Source organism: Giraffa tippelskirchi, chromosome 2 (genome assembly GCF_054371585.1).
Source record: "Giraffa tippelskirchi isolate mGirTip1 chromosome 2, T2T-mGirTip1v1.2.pri, whole genome shotgun sequence".
Classification (NCBI taxonomy): Eukaryota; Metazoa; Chordata; class Mammalia; order Artiodactyla; family Giraffidae; genus Giraffa; species Giraffa tippelskirchi.
Genome location: NC_137276.1, coordinates 63,187,241 through 63,211,689, shown reverse-complemented (window position 1 = coordinate 63,211,689; position 24,449 = coordinate 63,187,241). Strand labels below are relative to the sequence as shown.

Here is a 24,449-nt window from a genome sequence, read left to right as displayed (position 1 = left end):
GAGAGACAGATAGCATTAGCTCTTTAGGGCCACTAGATAACAGGGCAATAAAGGCCCCTCATTTTGCTTATAATTTCCACTGGGAAATGGTAATTACAGTAACACAAAAAATTAAGAGACTAGTTTGAAAGACAAAAGCGTAATAAATAACAGCTTTACCTAAAAACCAGAATATGCAGAGGTATTAAAAAGAACCCAATACAGGTAACTTAAGGAACTTATTTTATTAGGAAGTAATGGAAATCATCTATGATAACACTTATAAGCAAATCAAATGACAGTATATGATTATTACCTCTATACTAAAATAACCTCTGTCCACATAATCACCAAGAAAAAGGTATCGTGTATTAGCAGGTGATCCTCCTACTTCAAAAAGTTTCATCAGATCAAAAAATTGGCCATGGATGTCACCACACACTGAAACAAGAAGATTATTAGATATGAAAAAAAAAACTCTAAAGTAACAAATTTTACTTAAATTCTAATTTCATTTACATAAGAGAGAGTATAAAATTCTATCAAGAAAGGTCTAAGATGGAAGCAATCTATGAAGAGTCATGACAGGGATAATGTGTACCCAACTGTTCATGTGCTCAAGATCTAGAACAAGATATAACAAGAGTATTAAAATTTGTAGTAAGTGACAAAATTTTCATCTAAATTTATAAAACTCTTCTTTAGGAAGTCAAGCATGCACATCTTAGGATGACAAAATTATACTGGTGGCAGTAAAATATCCATTCTAACTCCATACTTTCTGATGACTTCTAAATGATCATTTTTGGTATCTGATATGACATTGAGGTATTTGCCCCTGATGACTGAAAGCAAAGTAAGTAAGTATTTGTTGAATCAAATTCAATGATGGCCAACTCAACTGATGAAACCTTCATAAAAGCATATTAGACTAACTTCTGCACTCAGATTATTTAGGATCATGTTTCTTCATTGAAAACAGGCAAAAACTTTCAAAAGTTATAGGAAATAATCTGGAAATTCAAGATAATGTCCATGTAATACTAATTTAGTATACAATATGAATGAAGAAGAAACAGTTTTATAATTAGGTAAGTAAATAATGGTATAGTAAAAAAAATAATATCCCAAACATAAATAAGTGTACCTGTAATTGGAGCCTCTACTTCTATCATGGTTTTCTCTCTCCGAAGAATGGCAGCACCCTCATTGATAATTCTAAGTGCAATTTCTTCATCTACCCGACCTTCTTTTACTAAGTGGTTCTTCAGAACATCAACCCTGGGTATCCCATCCATATCAAATACTTCTTCAGATGTCAAGCGATGTGTTGGGGGGAAAGGAACAGCTGCAATTTTAATTAATAAAAAAATAAATCACTATTAATATATTAACATAAAAACTAATCAATGGATCTAGGTAAGTAAGAGTCAAAACTGAAAAGCTGAAGCTTTTGTTTTGTTTCTTCATTTACTAGATAAAGGTATTAACTTTTAAAAGCTTTTTTAAAAAGAGAAATCAAATTATACTTCTTTTTAAAATAATCTATACATAACAACATGAGAATTATTAGAGAAATGAATTGTCTCACAAAATTAAAAGTTTTTTCAGGATAACTAAAGCTTTATCTTTAAGCCAAAACAATTTTTGACAGAACTCTCAAAACATATTATACACTCTTCATCTTAAATGAAGTATAATAAATATAACTTAATACCATAATAGCATAAATAGAAATCCCAAATATAAGGCGACTGACCAACTTCCTAATAAAAATATATAAAACAATGCCTGCTGGCCAACTTGAGCAGAAATTTCTGGGCTGTGTTTAGACACTCAGTTGTGTCTGACTCTGCGACCCCATACTGTAGCCTCCCAGGTTCCTCTGTCCACGGGGATTCTCCAGGCAAGCATACTGGAGTGGGCTGCCATGCCTCCTCCAACGGATCTTCTCAGCGCAGGTATTGAATCCAGATCTCCTGCACTGCAGGCGGATCCTTTACGGTCTGAGCCACTAGGGAAGCCCATGAATACTGGAGAGGGTAGCCTATCCTTTCTCCAGGGGAACTTCCCGACCCAGGAAATCGAACCAGGGTCTCCTGCATTGCAGGAGGATTCTTTATCAGCTGAGCTATCAGGGAAGCCCAGAAATTTCTAGGAATACAGATTAAAACAGCCAAACATTTACTTACAGATTTAAATTAATTCAGATGCACATATATATTTAAAATAATACTAATAAATGATAACTTTTAAATTCTGCTTTTTTTCTTACCTTCATTTTTCACATAACAGTTTCATTCAAAATCTTTACACATTTTTGACATCAGTGCATTCCTTACCATTGGTTTCATTTTTTGTCATCTAAAATACTTTTATAAGCAAATCATCCTCACTTCCATTTAAGTTAAGATACAGCACTTTTTCGGAGAAGGCAATGGCACCCTACTCCAGTACTCTTGCCTGGAAAATCCCATGGACGGAGGAGCCTGGTAGGCTACAGTCCATGGGGTCGCTAAGAGTCGGACACGGCTGAGCGACTTCACTTTCACTTTTCCCTTTCATGCACTGGAGAAGGAAATGGCAATCCACTCCAGTATTCTTGCCTGGAGAATCCCAAGGACGGCGGAGCCTGATGGGCTGCCGTCTATGGGGTCGCACAGAGTCAGACACGACTGAAGCGACTTACCAGCAGTAGCAGCACAGCACTTTTTAAATACATGTTCAATGCTATTGCTGCAAATTTATCCTACAACACAATTTCCATCTAACTACTGAAACTGTTGGCCTTTTTACTCCTGTAGCATATATTTATGATTTCCACAAGTATTTACCAACTGCATTGTTTTAAACTGAAATCTTTTAAGTGGAATAGAGAACATGAAAGTCCATTTTCAATGGCATTTACCTTAAGGTCATGTACCTAGGAAAAGTTATTATATATCTGTTAAAATTTTTTATTCCTTTTTAACTGAATCCAACAAATGACCTCTTCATGCATTCAAAATCAGCTTGGGTTGCAGCAGCTTTAGGCTTTTTACCAAATAGTATTTTGTTTTTCAAAAAAAAGAAAGAAATTTATAGTAAGAATGTAGTCTACATATAGACCCAAATGTATTTCTCTCTTTTCTGAAATAAATTTTTAAAGAAAAAAACTCAATTTGTGTATAGGCATACAGTACACGGTATCTTCCTGACCATCGTTGTGATTATCAATTATTATACAGAAGACTGGAAAAGTATAGGTTAAACTGCTTCTTCACAGTTCAACTTTAACTAAAAACAGGGGACTGTGTTAGAGTTTTATCAATTACCTAGGAAAGAATAATAAATAACCACATTCTCATAGCAGAAAAAAAATTTAGGAAGAGCTCAGTTCTTAGAAGTGAAATAAGAACAAAAGCAGAGGCATATAAACCATTTCTAAAAGACTTTGAAATCATCAATCCCTCTAGCTTTTACCTTTTTTTGATAGTAAAACAAAACTTGCTTTCCCCCCCTTCTTTAGAACACATTTATTCCCATTATTTTTTACTGTATCTAGAACAATGCATTAAAGTACATTTTGCTCCCCCAAATAGGGCTTCCCTGGTGGCTCAGATGGTAAAGAATCCACCTGCAATGCAGGAGACCCAGGTTCGATCCCTGGGTTGCGAAGATCCCCTGGAGAAGTGCATGGCAACCCACTCCAGTTATTTCTCGCCTGGAGAATCCCCATGGATAGAGGAGCCTGGTGGGCTACAGTCCATGGGGTCACCCAAATATAGCTATGTCAGATTCTAATAAAATAAAAACCTTTATTAATATATGTTTTTCTTCAACCAAAGATTAAACAGACCATTATACTATATGCTATAACCAAATTTGCCACTATCAGTAAATCAACTGTTTAAAAACTACAGAATTTAACAATTACTAACTAAATCAAAAGTTACTCTTGGGACATTATGAAAATGAAAAGTTTAAATACCTCTTAAATAAAAATTTCTGAGATCAAACTGGGATATTTTTCTCATCAGGCCAAGAGAATTTTTCCTCTACTCAGGAAAAGAGATACTGTTTAAGATGTTGCATTCCAGATTATGCATAATTCCTAATAATCAACAACATAATTCCACGAATAGCTGAACTTTGTTCAAAATACAGAACTTCCTAAAAACCTATGTGGGAGATCTTCCCCTACATCAGCCAATCACCTGTGGTACTGCATGTTTTCATGCACACTGTGATGCCCCACTGCAAATCACACCAAGGTACTGCTCCTCTTTAACCAAGAGTCAGAATGTCTTATTCATTTGGGGGAAAAAAAATATACACTGCCCCCAGACCTATGTTTTCCATTTCTTTTTCAATTCAAGGCATACTTTTAAATTTCAACAACAGCTGCAATACCTTTTAAGGAATGGGCAGGTAGGGGGTGAAGAAATGTCACCACAGACAAAAGCAGATGAAAACTAAACACAACACTGAAATGGGAGAGTAGAAAGTTTTGGAAGAATGTTTTAATATATCAGTAAATAAGAAAATAAGAGGCAAAAAGGCATTGTGCTCTTTGGCAGGTGGAAAAAGGAGCCATAGCAGGTGATCTAACTAAGCAAAAGAAAACTGACCAAATAGAATTTGGCCTAATAGGGAATTAATTACTGACACTGCTGGTCAATAGAGGGTTGAATCTGTTATTAATTGAGAAATTAATATTCTCAACTACTATGATTTTGCAACTCCTAAGGTACTTTTAAAGCATTTCCATCTAATTTTAGGTTTTTAATTGGTTTTTTACATTTCTAATTCATCTTCAGCCAACTATTCCTGTTTTCCAACTCTTCTAAGTTTTAGATAGGGAAAAACCAGCACATAAGTGTATGTACATACAATATGAATGGTCAATAAACAGCAGAGCTTTTCCCTGCTGCCCAACCCTAAGCAAAGACTGCAAGCTATCAGCCCAGTGAGACCTCCCACACTATGTGGGGCACAGCCTGTGCCACCTGAAAACTCTACTCCAAAGTAGCATTCAGATGTCTGGGCTTTTCATCACTGCCATTACTCGCAACTGTCCAAAATAAGTTCCTCTTGATTTTTTTCTCTGTATTTCTTTTATTCACACCATGAGTAAGAGCAAACTCCGGGAGATAGTGAAGGACAGGGAAGCCTGGCATGCTGCAGTTCATGGGGTTGCAAAGAGTCAGACAGGACTCAACGACTGAATAAGAACATCCTCAGGCTGTTCTCCTCCCTCCCAATCCTCTTCATTGCAGCCTCCAGAATTCCCACCACTCTGAGCAGAAAAGGCTACAGTCTTTTAGCTCTCCATTTCCACATCTAACATCATCACTCTTGTGAAGAAGAAAATGCTGCCTCCTTTGAGGTTCATGTCTTCTGGCTAGTTTATTCTTGTCCTAGCCATCTACTACACTTCTGGTCAACTCTCACATGAAACTCAGGTTCATAGTTCAAAAGCCTTCTCCTCTCTAAGCACCACCATCATCAATGTCCCTGAGTATGACCTATGTAAACCCAAGAAATGAGAGGTTCTGAGCTCCACTCCACTTCAACTTTCCCAGCCTTGCCCATAATTTCTGCTCTCCCTCTGAAATCCTGAACTCCAATCTCTTACTCTATGACCAAAATCTCTAATGCTTTCAGATTCACTCCCTTTTCTCTATTTGTTCTCCAGTTATATCAAGAACCTGGACACCTTCCCTAATCAACTACTTCTGGAAACCTTTGCTTCCTGTAATTTTGAAGCTATTCCATCAGCCACCCACTTTTTAAACAACATTCTGAATTGTTTTGTGCTTTTGTATTTCTACTTATAAAACTCCAATTCTTGGATGATCTAGTTTCTTAAGTTGGACATTAAGTAAAAAATCATCAAAACAGTTCGGTGCTACTACAAATTAATGGTCTCCAACTTTGTTGGTCATTGGCACTTGCCAGCAATCCAATTAAACATCCTTGTCTGTGCTCTCTCCCATTCTCCTCAGTGGAGATTTCAAATGGTCACCTCTTCCTTGAACCCTAAACTTAATTTCTCTCTTACTCAGTAATCAACTTTGCATCTTTTTCAGAGAAAATCGAGACCTTCAGACCAAATCTCATTTTTCTGCTCCTCTCCATCTACATCTATACCAGTATCCATCTTTACATTTCTTCCTATCTCAAGGAAGAGGATTCCTCCCACCCAAAACTAAACATTCTACAGTGCTTTGAATCCCAACCCACCCCCAACATCTTCACTTCAGTCACCCTTCCCACCCACGCCCCTATTCTGTTTTTTCTGCCTCCAGCTCTCCATAGGGTCTTCCCTTTGAGCAGATAAACATACAGCCAGCCCTCCAAAATGACAGGGTGGCATGTGAGGATTCAACCAACTACAGATAGAAAATATTTTTAAAATAAAAATATTTTTAAAATAAAATTCCAAGAAGAGAATATTGAATTTGCCTCTCTGGCAACTATTTACATAGCATTTACACTGTACTACTAGGTATTATAAGTAATTTAGAGATGATTTAAAGTAAATGAGAGGATACAGATAGGCTATATCCAAATATTAAACCATTTTATATAAGGGATTTGAGCATCCACTGATTTTGGAAGAGGGAGGGGTATCCTGGAACCAAATCCCCACAAATACCAAGGGAAGACTGTACCCAATTCTCTATGATCTTAAAAACAACCTCAACAAGTAATTTTCCCTTACTCCTCATCCCTGTTTCTGCCAAATATATCCCATATTTTACAACTAAGCTTCTTAAAAAGAGTAATCTACAGTGGATACCTTCATTTTTTCACTTTTTGTCTTCTTTCCTCAACACACATTTATCTGGCTTCTGCTCTATTCCTTCACCTTATAACTCTCTCTTGGGTTCTTGAAATCACTCACCTGGTTTTTCTCTTAATTTTCTGGTCATACCTGATTAGCCTATCTCATGAACTTCTAGTCCTTTTCCCAATCCTATGACAGTGTGGCTGAGGATTCTGTCCTTGGCCCTCATATTATACTCCTCTCATTCATAACTATGGCTTCAACCAAAATCTATATTTTGTGGACTCCCAGATAGATTACTCAGTCCAGACTGTGCCACTAAACTCCAAATCCCTATTAAACTATTAAATATCTCCACTTGGATGTTCCATAAGTATCTTAAACTTAATACAGCCAAAACTTAATGCATGAACTTTCCCTCTGAACTATCACCAATATAGTTATTTATCTGAAAATTATCCTAAAAGTCTTTTTCTTCCTCACCCTAACACAGCCAATAAATAGGTCCTAGATAATTCTCTGATCTGGTTTCATCCCTTTGGTCCTAAGACACTGAATAAGAACTTTTTTTCCCTAAAATTACAAAAATCTTTTCAATTTTGCCCAGGTTTCACAATAACTCAGAATACTCTTTTTAAAATTCAGATCTCAACATCCTCCTGTTGCAAGACTGGATGCATCACATAAAATCCAAATTCTGTACTTTAACATGTCTACAAGATCCCTTCTAATCTGACCCTTGCCTACATTTCCAACCTCCATCTTTTGCGACTAACTCATATTCCAGACACATACTATACTTCAGATGTTATTTTCATTTTTAAAACTACATCATTCACAAAAACCTCTGTACACTGCATTCCCTATTATTTATGGGTACACTATTTCCACATTTTGTCTAATTTCTCTTTGTCCTTAAACTTCATATTAGTGTTCCAATTCTTGAAAATTTTTCCTGTTCTTTGTCTAGGTTAATGGTGCCCACTCTTTTGCAGTTTCATGGCAAAGCATCTGATGCACACCTACAGTGTGGTGCCTATCAGTTGTACTGTAACTACCTTGTTTCCCCCTCAAGCTTATGAACTCCTTGAAAGGGAGCAAGCTGTCTTTCATCGCTATATACCTAGTGATTAGAACATAGGTACTAATGAACATTTACTGAATTAATGAAACATTAATTACAGTTTCTAAATTACTTATCCTTACACTAATTTATATAGCAATGACAATATATTTCTAGTGCTTTGTTTACAGTTTACAAAATGCTTTCATATACATAATCCTATGATTCTCGGAGACATCCTATGAGTTTGGTAGGGCAATTTTATCTCAATTTCACAGAGAGGATAACAGGTTCAGACAAGTTAATGGCTCTCTCAAGGTGTTTCAACTAGTAAGGGGTAGAGTCATGATTGAAACTGAGGTCTTCAGAATGCTACTCCAGTACCACTTGTCTTATACCAACACGGCGTCGTCTTATACCAACACGGCAACAATGCTCTTCTGACTAAAAGAGTCATCAAAAGTCTCCCGATCAGGAAAAAAAACAGTATAACCCACCCAGCTGCCAGGGGTAGAAGCATGCATAGCCACTGCTTTAAGGAAAGGTTCAATAAATCCTACAGCACTGTCTTCAAACTTTCTAGGTATCCCTTGAATTCCTTTTAATTTGTGGTGGTTCTTTGAACACAATACCCTTCCCTCAAAAATTAGTTTCTCCTTCCTGGCTTATTTTTGTTATGATACCATCATTCTCTGTCACTCAGATTTAAAATTCTGATGTCACTGTTCTCTTTCTGGACTCTAAGTTCTATTTTAAATTTTCTCTTTTTTTTAATCTCCATTGCTGCAATGCTAGTTCAAGTTCTTATCACTTTGTGTACTAGAAAAATCTAAGCTCTACTTTTCCTCCCCCTTTATTGTACAAAGCACAGCTAAATAAATCTACTCAAAATACTGGGGTGGTTTCCACCGTAATTTCTTTTCTAACTTTTATTGTTTAGTCCGAAAAGGACTAATGAATAAAGGAGACAGAAGTCTGAAACTTATTTTTCAAAGTCCTTCTTAACCATCCCCAGTCTCTTACCTATCACTCCAATCTCTGCCTCTAACTACAACTGCTCAATTTAAACAATCACTAAAGCAAAATGAGTTTCATTACTGTTTTCCAAAAAAAAAAGTTTGCTCTTCTATCTCTTTCATTCCCACACCCAGTCATTGCTCCTGTATATCTACTTCCTAATATTACTCAGGATTTGTGTCATATTTGGTTTTTCTCTTTCTCATAATTCATCCATGCCGTAGTCATTCTACACTTGGACTACTCCATTAACCTTCTGACACCCTGATTTTAGTCTCTTCCATTTTAATCAGTAATCACTTATCAACAATATCATGTTAGCTGTCAAAAACCAAAACATTGAGTCATCCCTCTACTTTAAAACTTTCAATAATATGTCAGGCCAGGCACCTTGGTACAAATTTTCATGAATTGTCTCTGTTAATCCTTCAAAAATCCCATAACTTTATTAACTGTATTTTGCAGATGAGAAAATTGAGGGCTGGGGATACTCAGCATCTTGTCCTCAATGAAACGATCAAGGCAGAACTAGGCAGTCTTAATTCAAACCCAGGCAGTCTTCATCATCCAATGTTCTTAATCATTCAGAGGCTATACTCTCTAAGTTTCAGGTCCTCAACTTGGTGTGCAAAAACCTTTTCAACCTCATCTACTACTCTTTGCCAAGAACTTTACACAATACTGTCACACATTCCATGCTTTTTTCAAACTCCATGCCTTTTTACTGCTGTTTTCTCTACTAGAAAATATTTTCTCTATCTCAGTCCCACCTTAATATCTGGAGAAATTCTACTCATCCTTTAAGGCTCCCCTCAAAACATAATCCTTTCAGTGAAGCTTTCTCTCCAAGTAAGAGTCAATTCCCTACATACAGCTCCAATAGCACTTTGTACCTAATTCATTATATTATTTATTTGCAATAGTGTCTCCTCTACTAGACTGCCTCCAAGAAAATCTATCTTACTTAATATATCTAATTCAATCTGTATCCCTAAAGCCTACTATAATGTCTGGTACAAAGAGGTATTCAATAAATGATGCACAAATAAACGGTCCCAATCTTCTGCTTATGGTCCCTACCCATACTCAAAGCTCTTTCCTCCTGTATTAACCTTTGCTAGACCACTCAAATATAGACTCATCCCTATCTCCTTTGAACTCAACTTGCTGGGTCTGCCACTTAACTGGCAATTATTAATCACACAGCCTTATGACATAAATTATTAACTTTTCATGAGCACCTATTTCCCCAAGGACCAAGATTGTACTTTATCTTTTACACTGTTTCCCTACAATTTTTAGGAATATGGCAGGCATTAAATAAGTAGTTGCTATTTGGTTACTTTGAATTTCAAAAATAAATTTTACATACCATATAAGGATGTCAATTAGTGTTAGCTTATTTCATCTCTATGTAAAAATAAACATTTTTATACTGAAATGAAATCATATGATTGGCACTAAAACACATCTCATCTAATAAATCAAAATTCTTTCACCAACTTTTCCTTGTAACGCTTGCCAATTCATTCAATAGCACTGGAACCTGAAGCTTTTGCCTCACTACTGAGCAGCTATATTTCTTCCTTGGCATTTTCCTTTCCAAGATGACTTGTTGCCAGAGTGTTCTCTTTCCTTCTCACTGCTCTCTCTCTCTCTCACACACACACACACACACACACTATTCTCTGTTCCCTTGCTTTCTCTAGGACACATGGTACTGTAGATTTATTTTAGTATGCTTAACAGTTTGACTAGGGTAAAAAGGAAAAGAAAAATCATTTTCAAGAATTATCTCTTTTAGATAGGTTAAGTCCATAAAACAGATTTTGTAAAAAAAAAAAAAAAATTAAAATTCAAGTTGCTTTAAAATATAATGACCTAGGGCTTCCCTATGACTCAGTGGTAAAGAATCTGCCTCCCATTGCAGGAGACACTTGTTCGATCCCTCTTCCAAGAAGATCCCACATGCCACAGAGTAACTAAGCCCATGCACCACAACTATTGAGCCTGTGCTCTAGAGCCTGGAAGCCGCAACTATTGAGCCCACGTGCCACAACTACTGAAGCCCACACACCCTACAGTCCATGCTCTGCAACAAGAGAAGCCACTACAATGAGACGCTCTCGCACTACACCTAGACAGTAGCCCCTGCTCTCTGCAACTAGAAAAAAGAAAACACAGCAACAAAGACCCAGCACAGCCATAAATAGATAAATAAAATTATTAAAAAAACAAACAAACATAATGAACTAGAATTAGCACACACACACAAAAAACACTTGAAGTAGCTACGTGACTCCAAGACCTATGTGGGTCATCTAAAAATCTGTAATGAAAATAAGCAATCCTATTAAAGCTAAGGTACTGGAAAACATGTTAGCCAAACAACCTCGGATTTTTAAGCAGGGCAGCAGGCAACAGAACCTAAATGAATCATAAGGCTGCCCATTGGATATATAATAGGTAAAAAACTTACACACACACATTTTGATTCAATCTGAAAGTCTGATAATTTAAGAGATAAGGATAATAAAACCTAGGGAATAAAACATGCTGAATGCAAAAGAAAGTGAGTAGCACTGTGGGTGCTAAAATGAACATGTACACAAAACAGACAATACACTGTAAGCAATAAAGGTGAATTTTTGCATCAAGTGTAATAGACTTATTAATTTCAAGGGAAAATCTAGTTTTACAAATCTGGGACCTCATCTATACAGCAAAAAGTACATTTTAAAAGTATCTGAGGGGAAAAAAGGAAGTACCTGGACATTTCAGGTCAAGTAAATTTCAGGGGGAGGAGGGAGAACAATATAAATAAATTCAGGATTTTATGCTTTAATTACACACACCAATTTTGCTGATGTGGCAAAAAGGCACTAGGAAAAATTAACTGTTCTTCCTAGTTTGTTTCTATTTTCTTATTGCCAACTTACTATCTTAGCTAAAGATAGAAAAATGCTTAACAGAAAATAGTTAAGAGGGCATACTATCTCACCTAAACCACTTGGGCTCTACCAGCTTTCAAACAGATGAATTTGACCAGAGCCAGAAGCTGGAGCAGGCCCAGAATTGAACTGTCTTAACTAACCAGGAAACCTAATCACCCATAATCAAGGATATGGAATTACCACTAATAATTTCAGTGAACAGATAATTTATACATGAATCACCTACCATATTCCAAGACCTCAAAATTCACATGATGTGAAACTCAGGCATTTGATACTAAACACAGAAAGACCTATTCCCCTTCAAAACCTATGTGACCATAAAATACAGGCCTCTTGGCTAGAAGTGTAAGAATATAAAATCTGAGACAACAGGGGAAAGTTTCAGGGAGTAAAATACTATTTATATTCAACACCAATGATGGTCTCTATAACCTCACCACTATGAAATGGTGCAAAACTAGCACATACTGGACTTAATCTAGATTTGTAACAAGTTAAACTTAAGTTGAATTAGCACCGTGGTTATATAGCTTCAGCAAACTGGTGTTCTTTGTCATCAAATGCAACATTATACTACAATTACTTACTGAGGAAGGCAAGAAAGAAGCTTGAAAATGAAATATAAAAGATTTTTATAATGAAAGGTAAGTTCCCCAGTAACTCCCAAGGAAGCCAGAAACTCCTGGAGCAGCACAAATCAGTCTATTGCACACTATCTCTAAAGCATGTGATCCATATCCGCCATTCCAACTAGCTAACAAATTCCATAAAGAAATGAAAGTTGTCTTGAAGAGCATACTACTAAGTACATGGGATCTTATATCCACGAGTTCTACTATGATTTTCTCTATCAACAAACTCCCATTTACCTAAATCAAACGACTTTTATTTCATACCAATAAACTGCAAATATGACTGTGTCTTGTATTCACAACCCACCCCTAGGAATATGCCTTATGTCTGGAATCTTATTTTTACTGTATTAAAGCAGAACAAGGGAAACATTACCATATAAATGACAAAAAACAAGAAGATTCACAAGCATAAGTAGCATAAACTCACTGTTCAGAAATGTAACTGGTTGTCTCATCTAATAGTAGGGTGAAAATTGCCAGGGGAAATTAACAGACAGAACAGGTATACTGTCAGAAAATTAACAGGCAGCTCATGTCTCCTATTCCCAACCCAAAAAATCTTCAAGATTTTACAATAGCATGAATGTCTGAACTACCAATCTTTTTTCTTTCCCTTTTTTAAAAGACTTCTTGGGACAAGGATTCCATAAAAGCTTTTTTCAGTTGATGCCTGGCCTGAATATATACACTATGAAGCTTTTAAAATTGTCTACATAAATCTAGATACAAGTTAGTATTATTATTAAAGGAGGCTAGATTGATAAATTAAAATTTAAAAACCACAAAAGAAAAAGTTTTTCTTGTTTTTAAATATTTTAATGGAAACATGTCTAGTCAGATTTCCAAAACTGGGCTAACAGTGTTTAAACATTATGCCAGTATGTTTGAGAAATTGAATAAAATAAATAAAACAAAAGAAGCATCTAACTTTCAAAAATAAATGTGATACAATAAAGAAAACTTTATTCTAAAATGATTTCAATTTATTGACCAAGCTACATGATAAAGGCAAATCATTTCAACTTATGTTCTTCACCTCCACAGCAGTGTTTGAAGTTGATGGGCTCTCCTAGAGAGCATGGAAATTTTAAGCAATTCTAAATTAGCCTTCAATTTCTCTATTTCAAATTAATGTGATGACCTGTTGTTAAACAATCATAAATTCTGCACCAGCTGAGAAATATTTAATTTCTTCTTCTAGGAGGAGTGTGTAGGCGTTTGCATGCACGGGAGGGCTAACCCCTCTTGCCCTCTGACCAGTGTTGCCGGTTCTAAGTAAATGCTTCTTCCTATCCCCAAAGCTCTTTTTTTTTTAACTGTCTTTTTTTTTCATCTCTTCTGCACTTAAACCCGGGGCCCCCAAGTTGTGGCTTGTCCCTTCACCCTTGTCCAATCCCATACAGTTCCCCCAATTTCCGCGCGGGGTGACACCTGAGGGCCGAGTGCGAACCCCTGCGGCTGGCGTTAACTAGGCGCGAAGAGGGCGGACGGCTGTCACTGGGGAGCAGGCGTGGGCCAAAGGCGAGGTGATTTCTGACTGCTCATCGCCCAGCCCCGCGTGGCTGAAGGTCTCAGAGCCCCTCCGTTCGCCCCAGCAAGCCAGGCGTGCAGCTGTCGCGGTGCAGGAAGCTAATCGCGGCCTCGGGGCCGCTTTGACAGGCCGGGCAGGAAAAGAAAGAGGCTCACTGCGACTAGTAGCCTCACCCCTCCGGCTAGGAGACTACGGAACGAAACCTCCGCCACGGCCCGAAGGCAAGCGAGAGACCTCGGGGCCGCCGCCACCGACTCAGCCCAGCCCAGCAGGGGCCCGCCCAGGGGCCACTCCCCAAGTGAGGCAGCCAGTCACTCGCCCGCCCTTCCGGGCCCGCTCCAGAGGGGACGGTCTCCCGCCCGCCCTCACACAGCTATCTCATCAGGCCAGGCCCCCAGGGCTTCGTCCACCTCTCACCTTTGACGACGCGGTCAGCCCCGGGAGGGGGCGGCGGGGGCGGGGGTGGGGGCGGTGCAGCCCGGGCCGGCTCCGGGGCGGCCATGCTGGGCCCGGGGCTCGGCTAGGCGCTGGGCCGGGCGGGGCTGGGGGCGGGGGCGGCGGCTACCAGAGCCAAGCGGCGGCGCCGCCGGGGAACATGGCGGACCCTCTTTCCCTACAGAGGGGCTAAGACCGGCATGCACCGCGCTTGCGGGGGCGGGGGCGGAGCAGGCTCTAGGGACTTGAGCAAAATTACTGAAGCTAGGAGAGAAACAAGACCACGCCAAGGGATCAGCTCAAAATTCTAGGCAACCAGAAATAAGAGAGAGGGAGGAGAGATGATTGTCTGTAGCTAGTTCCTGCGGTGAATGAGTGCTAGGGAACACGACACCGGCTTTCATGGAGCTCCTAGAAAGATGGGGAGAAGTGACCAAACCTAAGAATCTCCCACAGATAGAAAAATATATATATATATATAACAATTTGACCATCAGATCCGGGTACTTCGGTTTGTTACTGCGAGAAGAACTAGAGGAAGCGGTGTAGGTTCTAGAGCGAAGCAACTGTTCAGAATGGAGTTTGAGAGAGCATCTGGCCCTTGTGTTTAGAGCCTGGAATTGTCAAGAGTCTGAAAGCACAAAGAATGCAGGTAGAGCAGACTGAGCTCCAAGGGTTAAGAATCAAAACAGGTAAGAGGAAAGGACGGGTTTTGTCACCAAGATGTTCAAAGAGTCTACAGAATTCACCTGCAAAGGACACAGCCTCCCTCTTGAGTCACTGAGAAGAGATTTCGAAGGTAATAGGGAATTGGAAATTAGTTCCTCATAAGCAATACTTCTAGGGTAGATGTGGGCCCAGGTTTTCTATGGAAACTTTAAAGAGATGTACATTATGGGGAAGGAAGTAGTGGGACAAGAAATGATTGTTCAATAATTACTAGAAGAAGAGTATGTGTTATGACACCAGGAGAGGTACTGGATCAGTAGCAGGGATCAGAATATCCTAAGATCTATATATCTTTTTTTTTTTGCTGCACCGAGAGGTATGTGAGATCTCAGTTCCCCAACCAGAGATCAAACCGGTGCCCTATGCAGTGGAAGAGTGGAGTCTTAACCATGGGACTGCCAGAGAAGTGCCAGATCTATGTATCTTGATGGCATAGGATTCAAGTAGGATAGGGTGAGAAATGCCTGCCCATCCTCCTGCTCAATACTACATGTGCTCAGAATCTGTTCATAATAGATGGTGATAATTAGGCAAGCAGTAGTCCAAAGGACTCAGACCACCTCTCTACCTCTTGACTTGTCAATCTTAATGATCCTGAGAGCTGGAATAATCTAAGAGAAGAGAAATGCCCAGTGGGTAATGTTTGCTAAGGAACCTCACATATTATTTTTTAGAGGGAGATGAATTTTTGAGTGAGGAAGGGGGTGAAAATGGATCTTTCTGACATAGAAATGCCATATAATTCTGGAGGGAAGGGAAGGGGCAGCCATATGAAGAGAGCAAGGAAGGGATAAGAGGCACATGATATACTTGTAGAGGGAGGGCACCAAGAGTACTGAGATCAGGAGTGAGTTTGTAAGAGGAGTCTGAATCCCAGAAAATCTCCCTGAGGAGGGAAGCAGAAAGTATGTAATGTGTTGAGTGCCTCTTGGCAGGAAAGGAACAGAAAATATACTAGCAGCAATAACAACGAGGAAAGTCACTTCATATTAGGACTCATTGACTCCTACCTTGAATACATACCCTTCAACCAGTCTTCAACTCCTCTTTGGCTCCTCACTTCCACTCAGTCAAAAGCCATATACTGAGCCCCAGGCCACTGGGAATTGGTATTTCTTGCTTCCCCAGCCCAATACAAAAGAGCAAGAAAATACAAAAGGAATCAAATAGACAATTAAATGACAAGGAATTAAATAGAACTATCTTATAGATTTATTAATGAAAAATACTTTACAAAAACAGTATGTTTGGCCCTAAAATAGTTCAGCTGACTCTGAGGGTTTACAGCGGTGACTGAGCAAGTGGCAGTAATGGCTGTGCTGCTGAGGACAGGAGGGTATGTTAGTGTGCCTGACTCCCATCTGTTCCAAAGAGCAAATGTTATGTTGGCAGCCTCACATTCTAGGCCTAAGGTTTGGGGGCTGAGGGAAGGCTGACAGTCTGGGCAGGTGGGCTAGCCTCAATGATGTGGTCAGGACCAAGACTACAGGGCTACATGTCCCTCCGAGGATGAGGGATGGAGAAGGCAGAAGGTCGGATAATAGGGATAGGTGGATAAAACAAAGCCTAGAAGTTGGTAATATAACAGGGAACAGAATATGAGGGCTTAGAGTATTCAAGAATAAAATGGTGACCCTAAGATCCTAAGGAATGGCTAGTGTCCAGAGTAACATGGATTCATCTTTAAAGTGGATCAAATAAAACCCTAAACAGCAGCTGCTTCCTTTTGCTAGGTGAATGGAAATTGGAGTTTCAAATATTCCCTCAAAGAGCCAGGTCTCCTTAGGGGTTCCTGGCATCCCTGGGAGAAACTGCCAACTCTGTGTTGAGATAAGACTTGCACAACCTTGGCACGGATGCAGGGTACCAACTCTGCTGCAGTACGGTTTAACAGAGAAAGCTGTGGCTCCAGGAGAGGAAAGGGGTGACCCTTACCACCTGCTGTACTGCAGGGCTCTATCCCTGATCTGCTGTCTGCCAGGGGCATCTGCTAGGACAAACAGAAACTCCTCTCTCCCTGTCCTCCTGTGCCTAGATGGCAGGGCATAACTGCTTTGCCTCCAGTCATCATCTGGGGGCATATCTACTCTTCGAGGACCAGGGGCTCGAAACCCTGGAACAGCACCTGAATTCCAAGCTGACCTCAGGGATGCACGAAGACTGCTTGATGGTGGTGACACAGGGTGAACAACAGGAGGGTGGGAGGGTGAATGGAAAAGATCCCCCCAGGACTGAGCATGAGGAACCTGAAGGCCCTGGTGTCTTTCTGGTAGTGTGGCAGTGTGGGTTAGCTGAGGCTTGCACCCTGGAGTAGTCAGGAATCTGGCCCCAATATGCTGGTTGGCCTCTGACCATGGTCCCCAGGAGGCATCTGTTCTGGAACGATGGGGGAGACTCCGGTAGTTCAAAGTCCTTCCTGTGTACTTGACCCCTTTGGAAGTTTCACCCCTGTCACACATAGCCAGAAACTGCTGGACACTCCTCGAAGTTCCTGGGGAGAGAAAAGAAACCCAAAGATTGAACATCTTCAGTAAAACCATTATCCTTCCTAGAGGACCATCCCTGGCTGTTCCTTCCAACTCCCCACCTCTTTAAGAACATACAAATAAGGGGAAGAAGGAACCTAGCTTTGCTTTTAATTTCATTTTTAAAAATTCTTAATATACATTAAAATCAAGTCACTGCCAGTCTGTGCAAATGAAACAGTCTCCTGGATGTTGCCATACTCCTATCTCACTGCATTATAATCTGTCCTCCAAAAGACAGACAGACAGACACACACATACACACATACATGACTGGCTCTCTGATATTCCAAATATATGTTCTCATTGTGATAATTTTACTCCTTAGAGCCACCACTCCAAAACATCACTCAGTTTTTCTTAACATAGTACTTTCACTCCAGTTGAACTGTTTCTGCTTACATTTGTGTTCATTCTCCAAGATCTCTGCTTTTGTTTGCACTACTCCCACATACATAATGTAGAATGCCTTTTCTATACATTGATTCCCTTTTACTTAAAAGAAGCAAAGTAACTAGTTTTCCAAACATCACTTCTAAACAGTACTTCTCATTTTTATTTTTTAAATTCCATCAATAGCTGTACTATACATATATATATATACCTGATTACTGAAACTTTGAGCTCTTTAAGAGCAGAGAACTGCCTTCTTTCTCCCATGTATTTACTGTAGCATTTGGTGCAGAACAAGTTGCAATAAATGCTGCCTTACTGATCAGATACTTCTAGTAACTCTCAAAGGATGCTGGTGACCTGGCAGCTCCACTGAGTAATAAGAAATCCACTTATCCAGAAGGCCTGCTTATCCAAAGCTCCCTAAAATTTGGACACAAATATCAACAGTACTGCTCAGTTCTAAGAAAATCCTTTTCCCTGGGGATTTATACCCATAGACAGGTTTCTCAGCTTTGGCACTACTGATATTTGAGGCTGATAATTCTTTGTCTTAGGAGTAGGGTAGGGGTGTGCAAGGAAACTTCTCTGTGCATTGCTGAATGTTTAGCAGCATCCCTGGCCTTTCTACCCACTAGATGCCACTAGTACCTCCCCTTTTTCTTTAAGAATCACTGCCTTAAACTGTAGATTTGGTCCATGAGGGGAAAATGAAACAAATCTTGCTGTGGAGGGTCAAAGAAAGCCAGAAGGATGCTGCCCACCTTCCCCAGGATTGTCTGGGTCTCTATACATGGCATGGGTATTCTGTGCACAGGATCTCTCCAAGTCTGCCATTCACTACTCATCCTCCTAGACCATCCCCCAGCTGAGACTTGGGATAAAAGGAGAGAAAAACAGCTGATAGAGATGATATTTCCTGTTTTGGGGGATCCTAAAGACTGGGTACTAATTCCCCTGGGTCACTTAAAATCATATCCTATCACAACTGAAGCAGTTCATTTTCAGGAGTAGTTAGATTCTGGGAGCTCTGGTCTAGACCCCATATTGCCCAAGAAATGATTCAGTCATGATTCATCAAGATCAATGCTTGATCTTTAAAGCAATAATTCATTTCCCTTCACAACTCCACCTTGGGACCCTCCTTCTCCTTCCCCAACCCCCAACAGATGCACTGATTTGATTCTTCCAGGTCCCTGGAAAAGTACTACATTCCAGCACATAATATTAGATTTGGGGAGAGTTACCTGGGGGTCTATGGGGCTCCCCTGCCATGCTGGGCATCAAGACATCTGGGGACAGGAACTGTGGTTGGGGTGGGTAGAGTTGGGGACCAAGGAGAAATACAGGAGGGTCATGGATGACAGGGAGGGAAGAGGAGCTGGAACAACGATGCCGGGTTTCCAAAGGCTTTTTCCTCATGCTTGATGAATCCTTATAATGAGACAAGACAAAAAAAACATAGAGATGAGGATTAACACACAGCAGGACATGGTAGGGTAAACACAGTGAGGGAAGCAGGGGGATATGGAAGGAACTAGAGTACAAACATTCCTTAATCTAGACACGGACCCAATTTACTTGACACTCTTCCCATCAGCCCCTCTAGGAAACATCCTGACTATGCAACATCCTCCACTATGAACTTAAGACACCAAAGTACAGTTCTCATCTCTTAATATGTCTTCCTCATAACCCTCACTTTCCCAATCCTAACATCAAAGTCTTTAGCAAAGTCTTAATGCTACTATTAAAATTAGAGAATGAGATATAAATTTAAAAATAGAGAAGAGGGGAATTCCCTGGCTGTCCAGTGGTAAGGACTGCAAGCTTTCACTGCCAAGGTTCAACCCCTGATCGGGGGACTAAGATCCCACAGGTCGTGTGATGTGGTTACAAAAAAAAAATAATAATAATAGAAGCCTCTAAAAAAATTAATAAAAATTTAAAATAGAGAAGAAATGAGAGAGAAATTCAGAAAGCCTAAAAGATTGAAAAATTCTATTCACTGTAAATATTGGAAATTAGTATCTCCCTAAATGTATAGTCAGAAACTCTCTACTCCATCTCTCCTGTTACTGCTACACTCCAGTCTCCATTTTAGTGCTGCCTGTCAAATCTGTACCCACTATTGCTTATGACCTACTCTGTTCTTCATTTGTCATTCACTTATGTGGCAAAGTCTCAGAAATATGTCTTTTAATATATGAGACACTAATATGTCCAAAATTGAACCAACATTCTTCCAAACTCCTCCCTCTGGTACCGTATTTTCTTAAATCACCTAGACTCAAAATATTGAGACTGCCCTTGATTTTGCACTTTTAATTCACAATTCCATTAGTTGCCTATGCCATATATTGTCATTTCTACCTACAGGTTTTATATTTAAATTCAACTAGACCACTGCAACAGCCTCCAATTTAGTCTTCCTATCTCCAGCCCACTGCCTCCTTTAGTGTGGCCTGCAAGTTCTATGTGATATGGCAAAGCTGATCTTTCTCACTTTATCTCCTACCATTCCTGAGCCTTTTACACTCCAACCTTCTTAATGTTCCTCAAACATCCGAAGCTTATTCCACCTTAGTGCCTTTACACTTTGTGTTTCTGTTACTGGGAATGCTCTTCCCATGGATTACACCTTCATATCACTGAGGCCTCTCATCAAATGTTACTTTCTTAGAGCTGATTTTCCTCACTACTCTATCAAAAACAGCCCTGAGAATAACCACTATTACCTCTTATACTCCTTAGCCTCTTGCTTTGTTTTATTCTTTATCACACATGTCTGGAGTTTACTTTTTTAATGTCTTTCTCTCCTACTAGAAAATATTTCTTTTCACTCCAGTATCCCCATAACCTTGAACAGCTCCTGGAGGATTATTATAGGCACTTGATAAATAATATATTAAATAAAATAATCTATATGCCAGTGTATCTTATTTCTTTTTTAAGATTGTAAGATATTTTGTGTTGTTTCATCAGTGTGTGCTCATAGCACCTAACACAGCATGGCACATGGTAGGCATTTACCAAACAGCCTAAGGACCAGGTGCCAGTCCTCTCTGCATGTGACACAGTCACCAAAAGAAAGACACTACTCTTCACTGGTCCCCCCTCTATCTCTATAGTCTCTTACCAAGTCTCCTTTTGGGGTTCTTCAAAAGAACCTTAAATCTGATTCTCTTCAGAGATATGTCCTGGTTTTTCTCCTCTTTTTGCAATTCTCTACCTCTTTTCAGTGGCTATGATTCTCAAATCTCAATTTCAAGTTTATATGTCTCAGAATCAAAAGCCTACCAGATATCTATCTCCACTCAAGCTTAATACATCCAAAATTGCACATATCTCTCCCCCCAAATATATTCCTGCTTCTCTTCCCTCAATTATCATTATCAACCCACAATTCCTAGATATCATCCTTGATTCTCTTTTCCCCATGTCCAGGCAAGTAGGCACCAAACATTTTAATTTCCTAGTTGACTCTCTAATATGTCCACATCTCTCTATCCTCCCAAACTCCTTACTGTGGTTCATGATATGACCCTTGTTTATAGTCTTAACAGTCTCACTTGTCAATATTCTCCATTTATCCCTTGCCAGACTCTAAATCATATGACATCAAAGAGCTTTTTTGTAACTCAGTTAATATCTGCTTCAGTCCCCTTTATTTGCTACATTCGTTTTACTTCTCCAGGAAGACTTCCCTGATTCCTCAAGCCTGGTTTAGATGTCCCCTCTATTTTGCTTCCATAGCATTAAATCCTATCATATTTATATTATAATTGTCTCCTCCAGTAGACTGTAAAGTCAAGAGAGCAGGGACTGTATCTAGCTCACTCAACACCATTTTCCGGCACAATACCTAGGAGATAAGCTCAGAAAGCATTTGTTTAAACGAATGAATCAATGAATAAATGAATGATACAGAAGTCAGGCCAAAAGGAAGCCAACTCTCCTAGGAAAATAACAACCTGCCATTAAAGGTATATGAGAACAAATGCTGGGCAGAAAAGACCACCTTTTCCAAAAAGAGTGGCCAACTGTTCAGAGCTATTTATAAATTTATGACAATGAACTGGAAAAAATGACTACCTCTTGGGTAGTCACTGGGAAAGAAACTGGATCTGAAGAACTGGTGGAAGAGACTTAGTTTTCCTTTTTGTACTTTTCTATTTTTATACCACATATTTAAGACCTGTTTTTTAAAATTTGTATCAGACTGACATGGTGAGCAAGCTTCAGTGTACTACTGGTGCTTTGTATCCTGACCTATACTGTAATAAAATCTCAAGTTGCCTCAGGCAAGTGTATGAAATTCTCAAAAGGCACATTTTAGAAATCCAACCACTGAAACTATTTGAGTTTGCTGATTTCTGCTGACTTGGATATCCCTGTCCCTTTCATCTATAGATTACTGCCTTAATTCTATATGAAATGCCCCAAAGATGAGGACTTTAAATCATTTTCCTTCAGCTGCCAATGCACATGTCTCATTTCAGCTTGAAAGCCCACTGGACTCCACTCGGTCATTTTCTAGGATGGGGAAGAAAAGGCAAAACAATACTTCATCCCATCTCTTCTTTTTCCTCTGATTAGTGCAATGGATTCTGACCCAGTCAGCAGTCATGGCTCCTCAGAGACTCATCTCAAGGCTTCTGGGACTCTTCTCATCCTGAGGAAGCCTACATTACACCTTCCAGAACTGCTACAGGGAAAGAACATTCTTCTAGGCTCCAAGTGAATGTGTGACCAAAAAAAATAATGATTACGTGTCCTCATTTTTTCTGAGTGCACATGGCTTTCCCCAAATTACAACCTTCCATTTCTTCTGCCCCTTCACCCGCAGTATATTTTTACCTAGCAAGAGAAAGAAGATGCTCTAAATAGACAGACCCTGATTCTACTTACAAAACTGTGGGAAGAGACTGGGACTTCCTCCCTCTCTGAGACAACGGTGCCACTGAGACTGCGTGAGATGCGCCGAAAGTTCTCTGCACCATACTGATCATCCTCCCCACACTCCCTGCTGGGGCCTTGGCAAGATGCGGCCTTCAAACACACAGACACACAGGCAGACACGTAACATCAGACCTGTGGTTTTCCCACAGACTGTCCCGAGGGATATGGGAGAGAATAGGGTAAGTAAGACTCACTAGTAGAGATCTGAATTAGATATATTTAAAAGGTAGTAGCCATGTGGCAACCTCCTCTCACTCAAAAGAAGCCCAATCATAGATCTTGTTCTCTTCTAATAGCCCCACATTCCCAGGCTCTGCCTTATCACCAACCCCACCACTCATACCTCTCCATAATTCTTTCCCAACACACCACCCCATGCCCAGAATTATAGAACCTGAGGTGGCTACCTGAGAAGCAGACATTGTGTTGGCTTCATGGAGACTGTGCTCCATTTCTGCTGTTGGGGTCTTTGAGAGACCAAGGCCAGGGGCTGAGTGCAACCTCCTCCCTATACCATCTGCAGAGCCTGAGGAGGAAAACATAAATACAAGTTGAACCCATCTCTTCTCCCAGAGCCTGCCCTCAGCCTGCAACACAAAACTCTGGAGTTTTTGCTTCATTAAATAACAAATATTCATCTCTGAATTCAATGGAGGATAGGTTCCTAGAATGTAGAAACAGGAGTTTCAGAATATGGATAGCTTCTCATAGGCCATAGGGATCTCAAACACAAGCCCTAGAGAAGGGGCTCTGTGGACACATAGCTAAATAGTAAATATAATCAGCTTTGCTGCTGTCAGACTTATAATAGATATAGAGGAAATTACCTGACACAGTAATTCTCTAGAGCATCTGCGATGACAAGGGAAATGTCTCCAGTCTAGTTAGGAAATTATCATAGTAATCATACATTAAACCATCTCATTTTACAAAACAGGAAAATAAGTTCCAGAGTCTGACAAGTAGTAAGTAGTTTAACCAGGATTAAAACTCAAATCTTTGGATTTTCACTTCCAATTATATACTATGAGCAGGAGCTCTTCAACATTTTATATGTGTAGTGTGGTCTTTTATTTCCTCATTAGCATCTCTCTAATCACTTACATTCTAAACAAATTCTAAATGTTTATCTCTTCCTAAAAATCTTGTGAGACTGGAAAGAGATGAGCTGCTCCAAACTGGATATGTGACTCCCAAGGGGCTTGCCCCAATACAACTAATTAAGCCTTCTGAAAGTGCACACACCCTTGACCTACATTTGATATATATGTCTATTGCCAATTCACATCTTGATTTGATATTTTGATTCTAATATATGTACCTAGCTAAAGCATGATATTGCTGATACTAAGCTAGAAGCTCAGGTATTTTTAATATTTTCTTGTGCTTAAATGCAGTGGTTCCAATACTACCTCTGATTCATCTACAACTTTTTAAAAATACAGCTTTGT

General features: G+C 39.6%; 2 protein-coding genes and 1 long non-coding RNA gene across 43 annotated transcripts in view; 1 reads left to right on the top strand and 2 right to left on the bottom strand.

Annotated features, from left to right (window-relative positions):
* Positions 1 to 14,571, bottom strand: part of PPP3CB (protein phosphatase 3 catalytic subunit beta) — a 46,022-nt gene extending 31,451 nt beyond the window's left edge. For 16 of the 25 annotated variants that reach the window (XR_014075848.1, XR_014075847.1, XR_014075850.1 and 13 more), the window contains exons 1-3: positions 14,372 to 14,571; positions 1,127 to 1,327; positions 296 to 420 (exon numbers count right to left, since the gene is read on the bottom strand). Coding sequence is in view for 22 of the 25 variants with exons in the window: in XM_081565660.1 (XP_081421786.1) it covers positions 296 to 420; positions 1,127 to 1,327; positions 14,372 to 14,456 (411 nt within the window). In the remaining 3 variants the exon portion in view is untranslated. Of the gene's footprint in view, positions 1 to 295; positions 421 to 1,126; positions 1,328 to 13,854 lie in introns of all 25 variants that reach the window. The other 9 variants (XM_081565763.1, XM_081565707.1, XM_081565768.1 and 6 more) reach the window with 1 other exon arrangement.
* Positions 14,572 to 14,954: 383 nt separating this feature from the next.
* Positions 14,955 to 24,047, top strand: LOC145536442 (uncharacterized). Its single transcript, XR_014075856.1, has 2 exons — positions 14,955 to 15,188; positions 22,636 to 24,047. It is a non-coding gene; the product is annotated as an uncharacterized LOC145536442 (long non-coding RNA).
* USP54 (ubiquitin specific peptidase 54) overlaps positions 16,308 to 24,449 on the bottom strand; it is a 58,768-nt gene continuing 50,626 nt past the window's right edge. For 10 of the 17 annotated variants that reach the window (XM_081565513.1, XM_081565538.1, XM_081565419.1 and 7 more), the window contains 4 exons: positions 23,406 to 23,524; positions 22,948 to 23,088; positions 19,284 to 19,470; positions 16,308 to 17,609 (listed from right to left, as the gene is read on the bottom strand). In XM_081565513.1, the coding sequence (XP_081421639.1) occupies positions 17,050 to 17,609; positions 19,284 to 19,470; positions 22,948 to 23,088; positions 23,406 to 23,524 (1,007 nt within the window). In that variant the 3' untranslated portion in view covers positions 16,308 to 17,049. Of the gene's footprint in view, positions 17,610 to 19,283; positions 19,471 to 22,947; positions 23,149 to 23,405; positions 23,525 to 24,449 lie in introns of all 17 variants that reach the window. The other 7 variants (XM_081565528.1, XM_081565459.1, XM_081565480.1 and 4 more) reach the window with 3 other exon arrangements.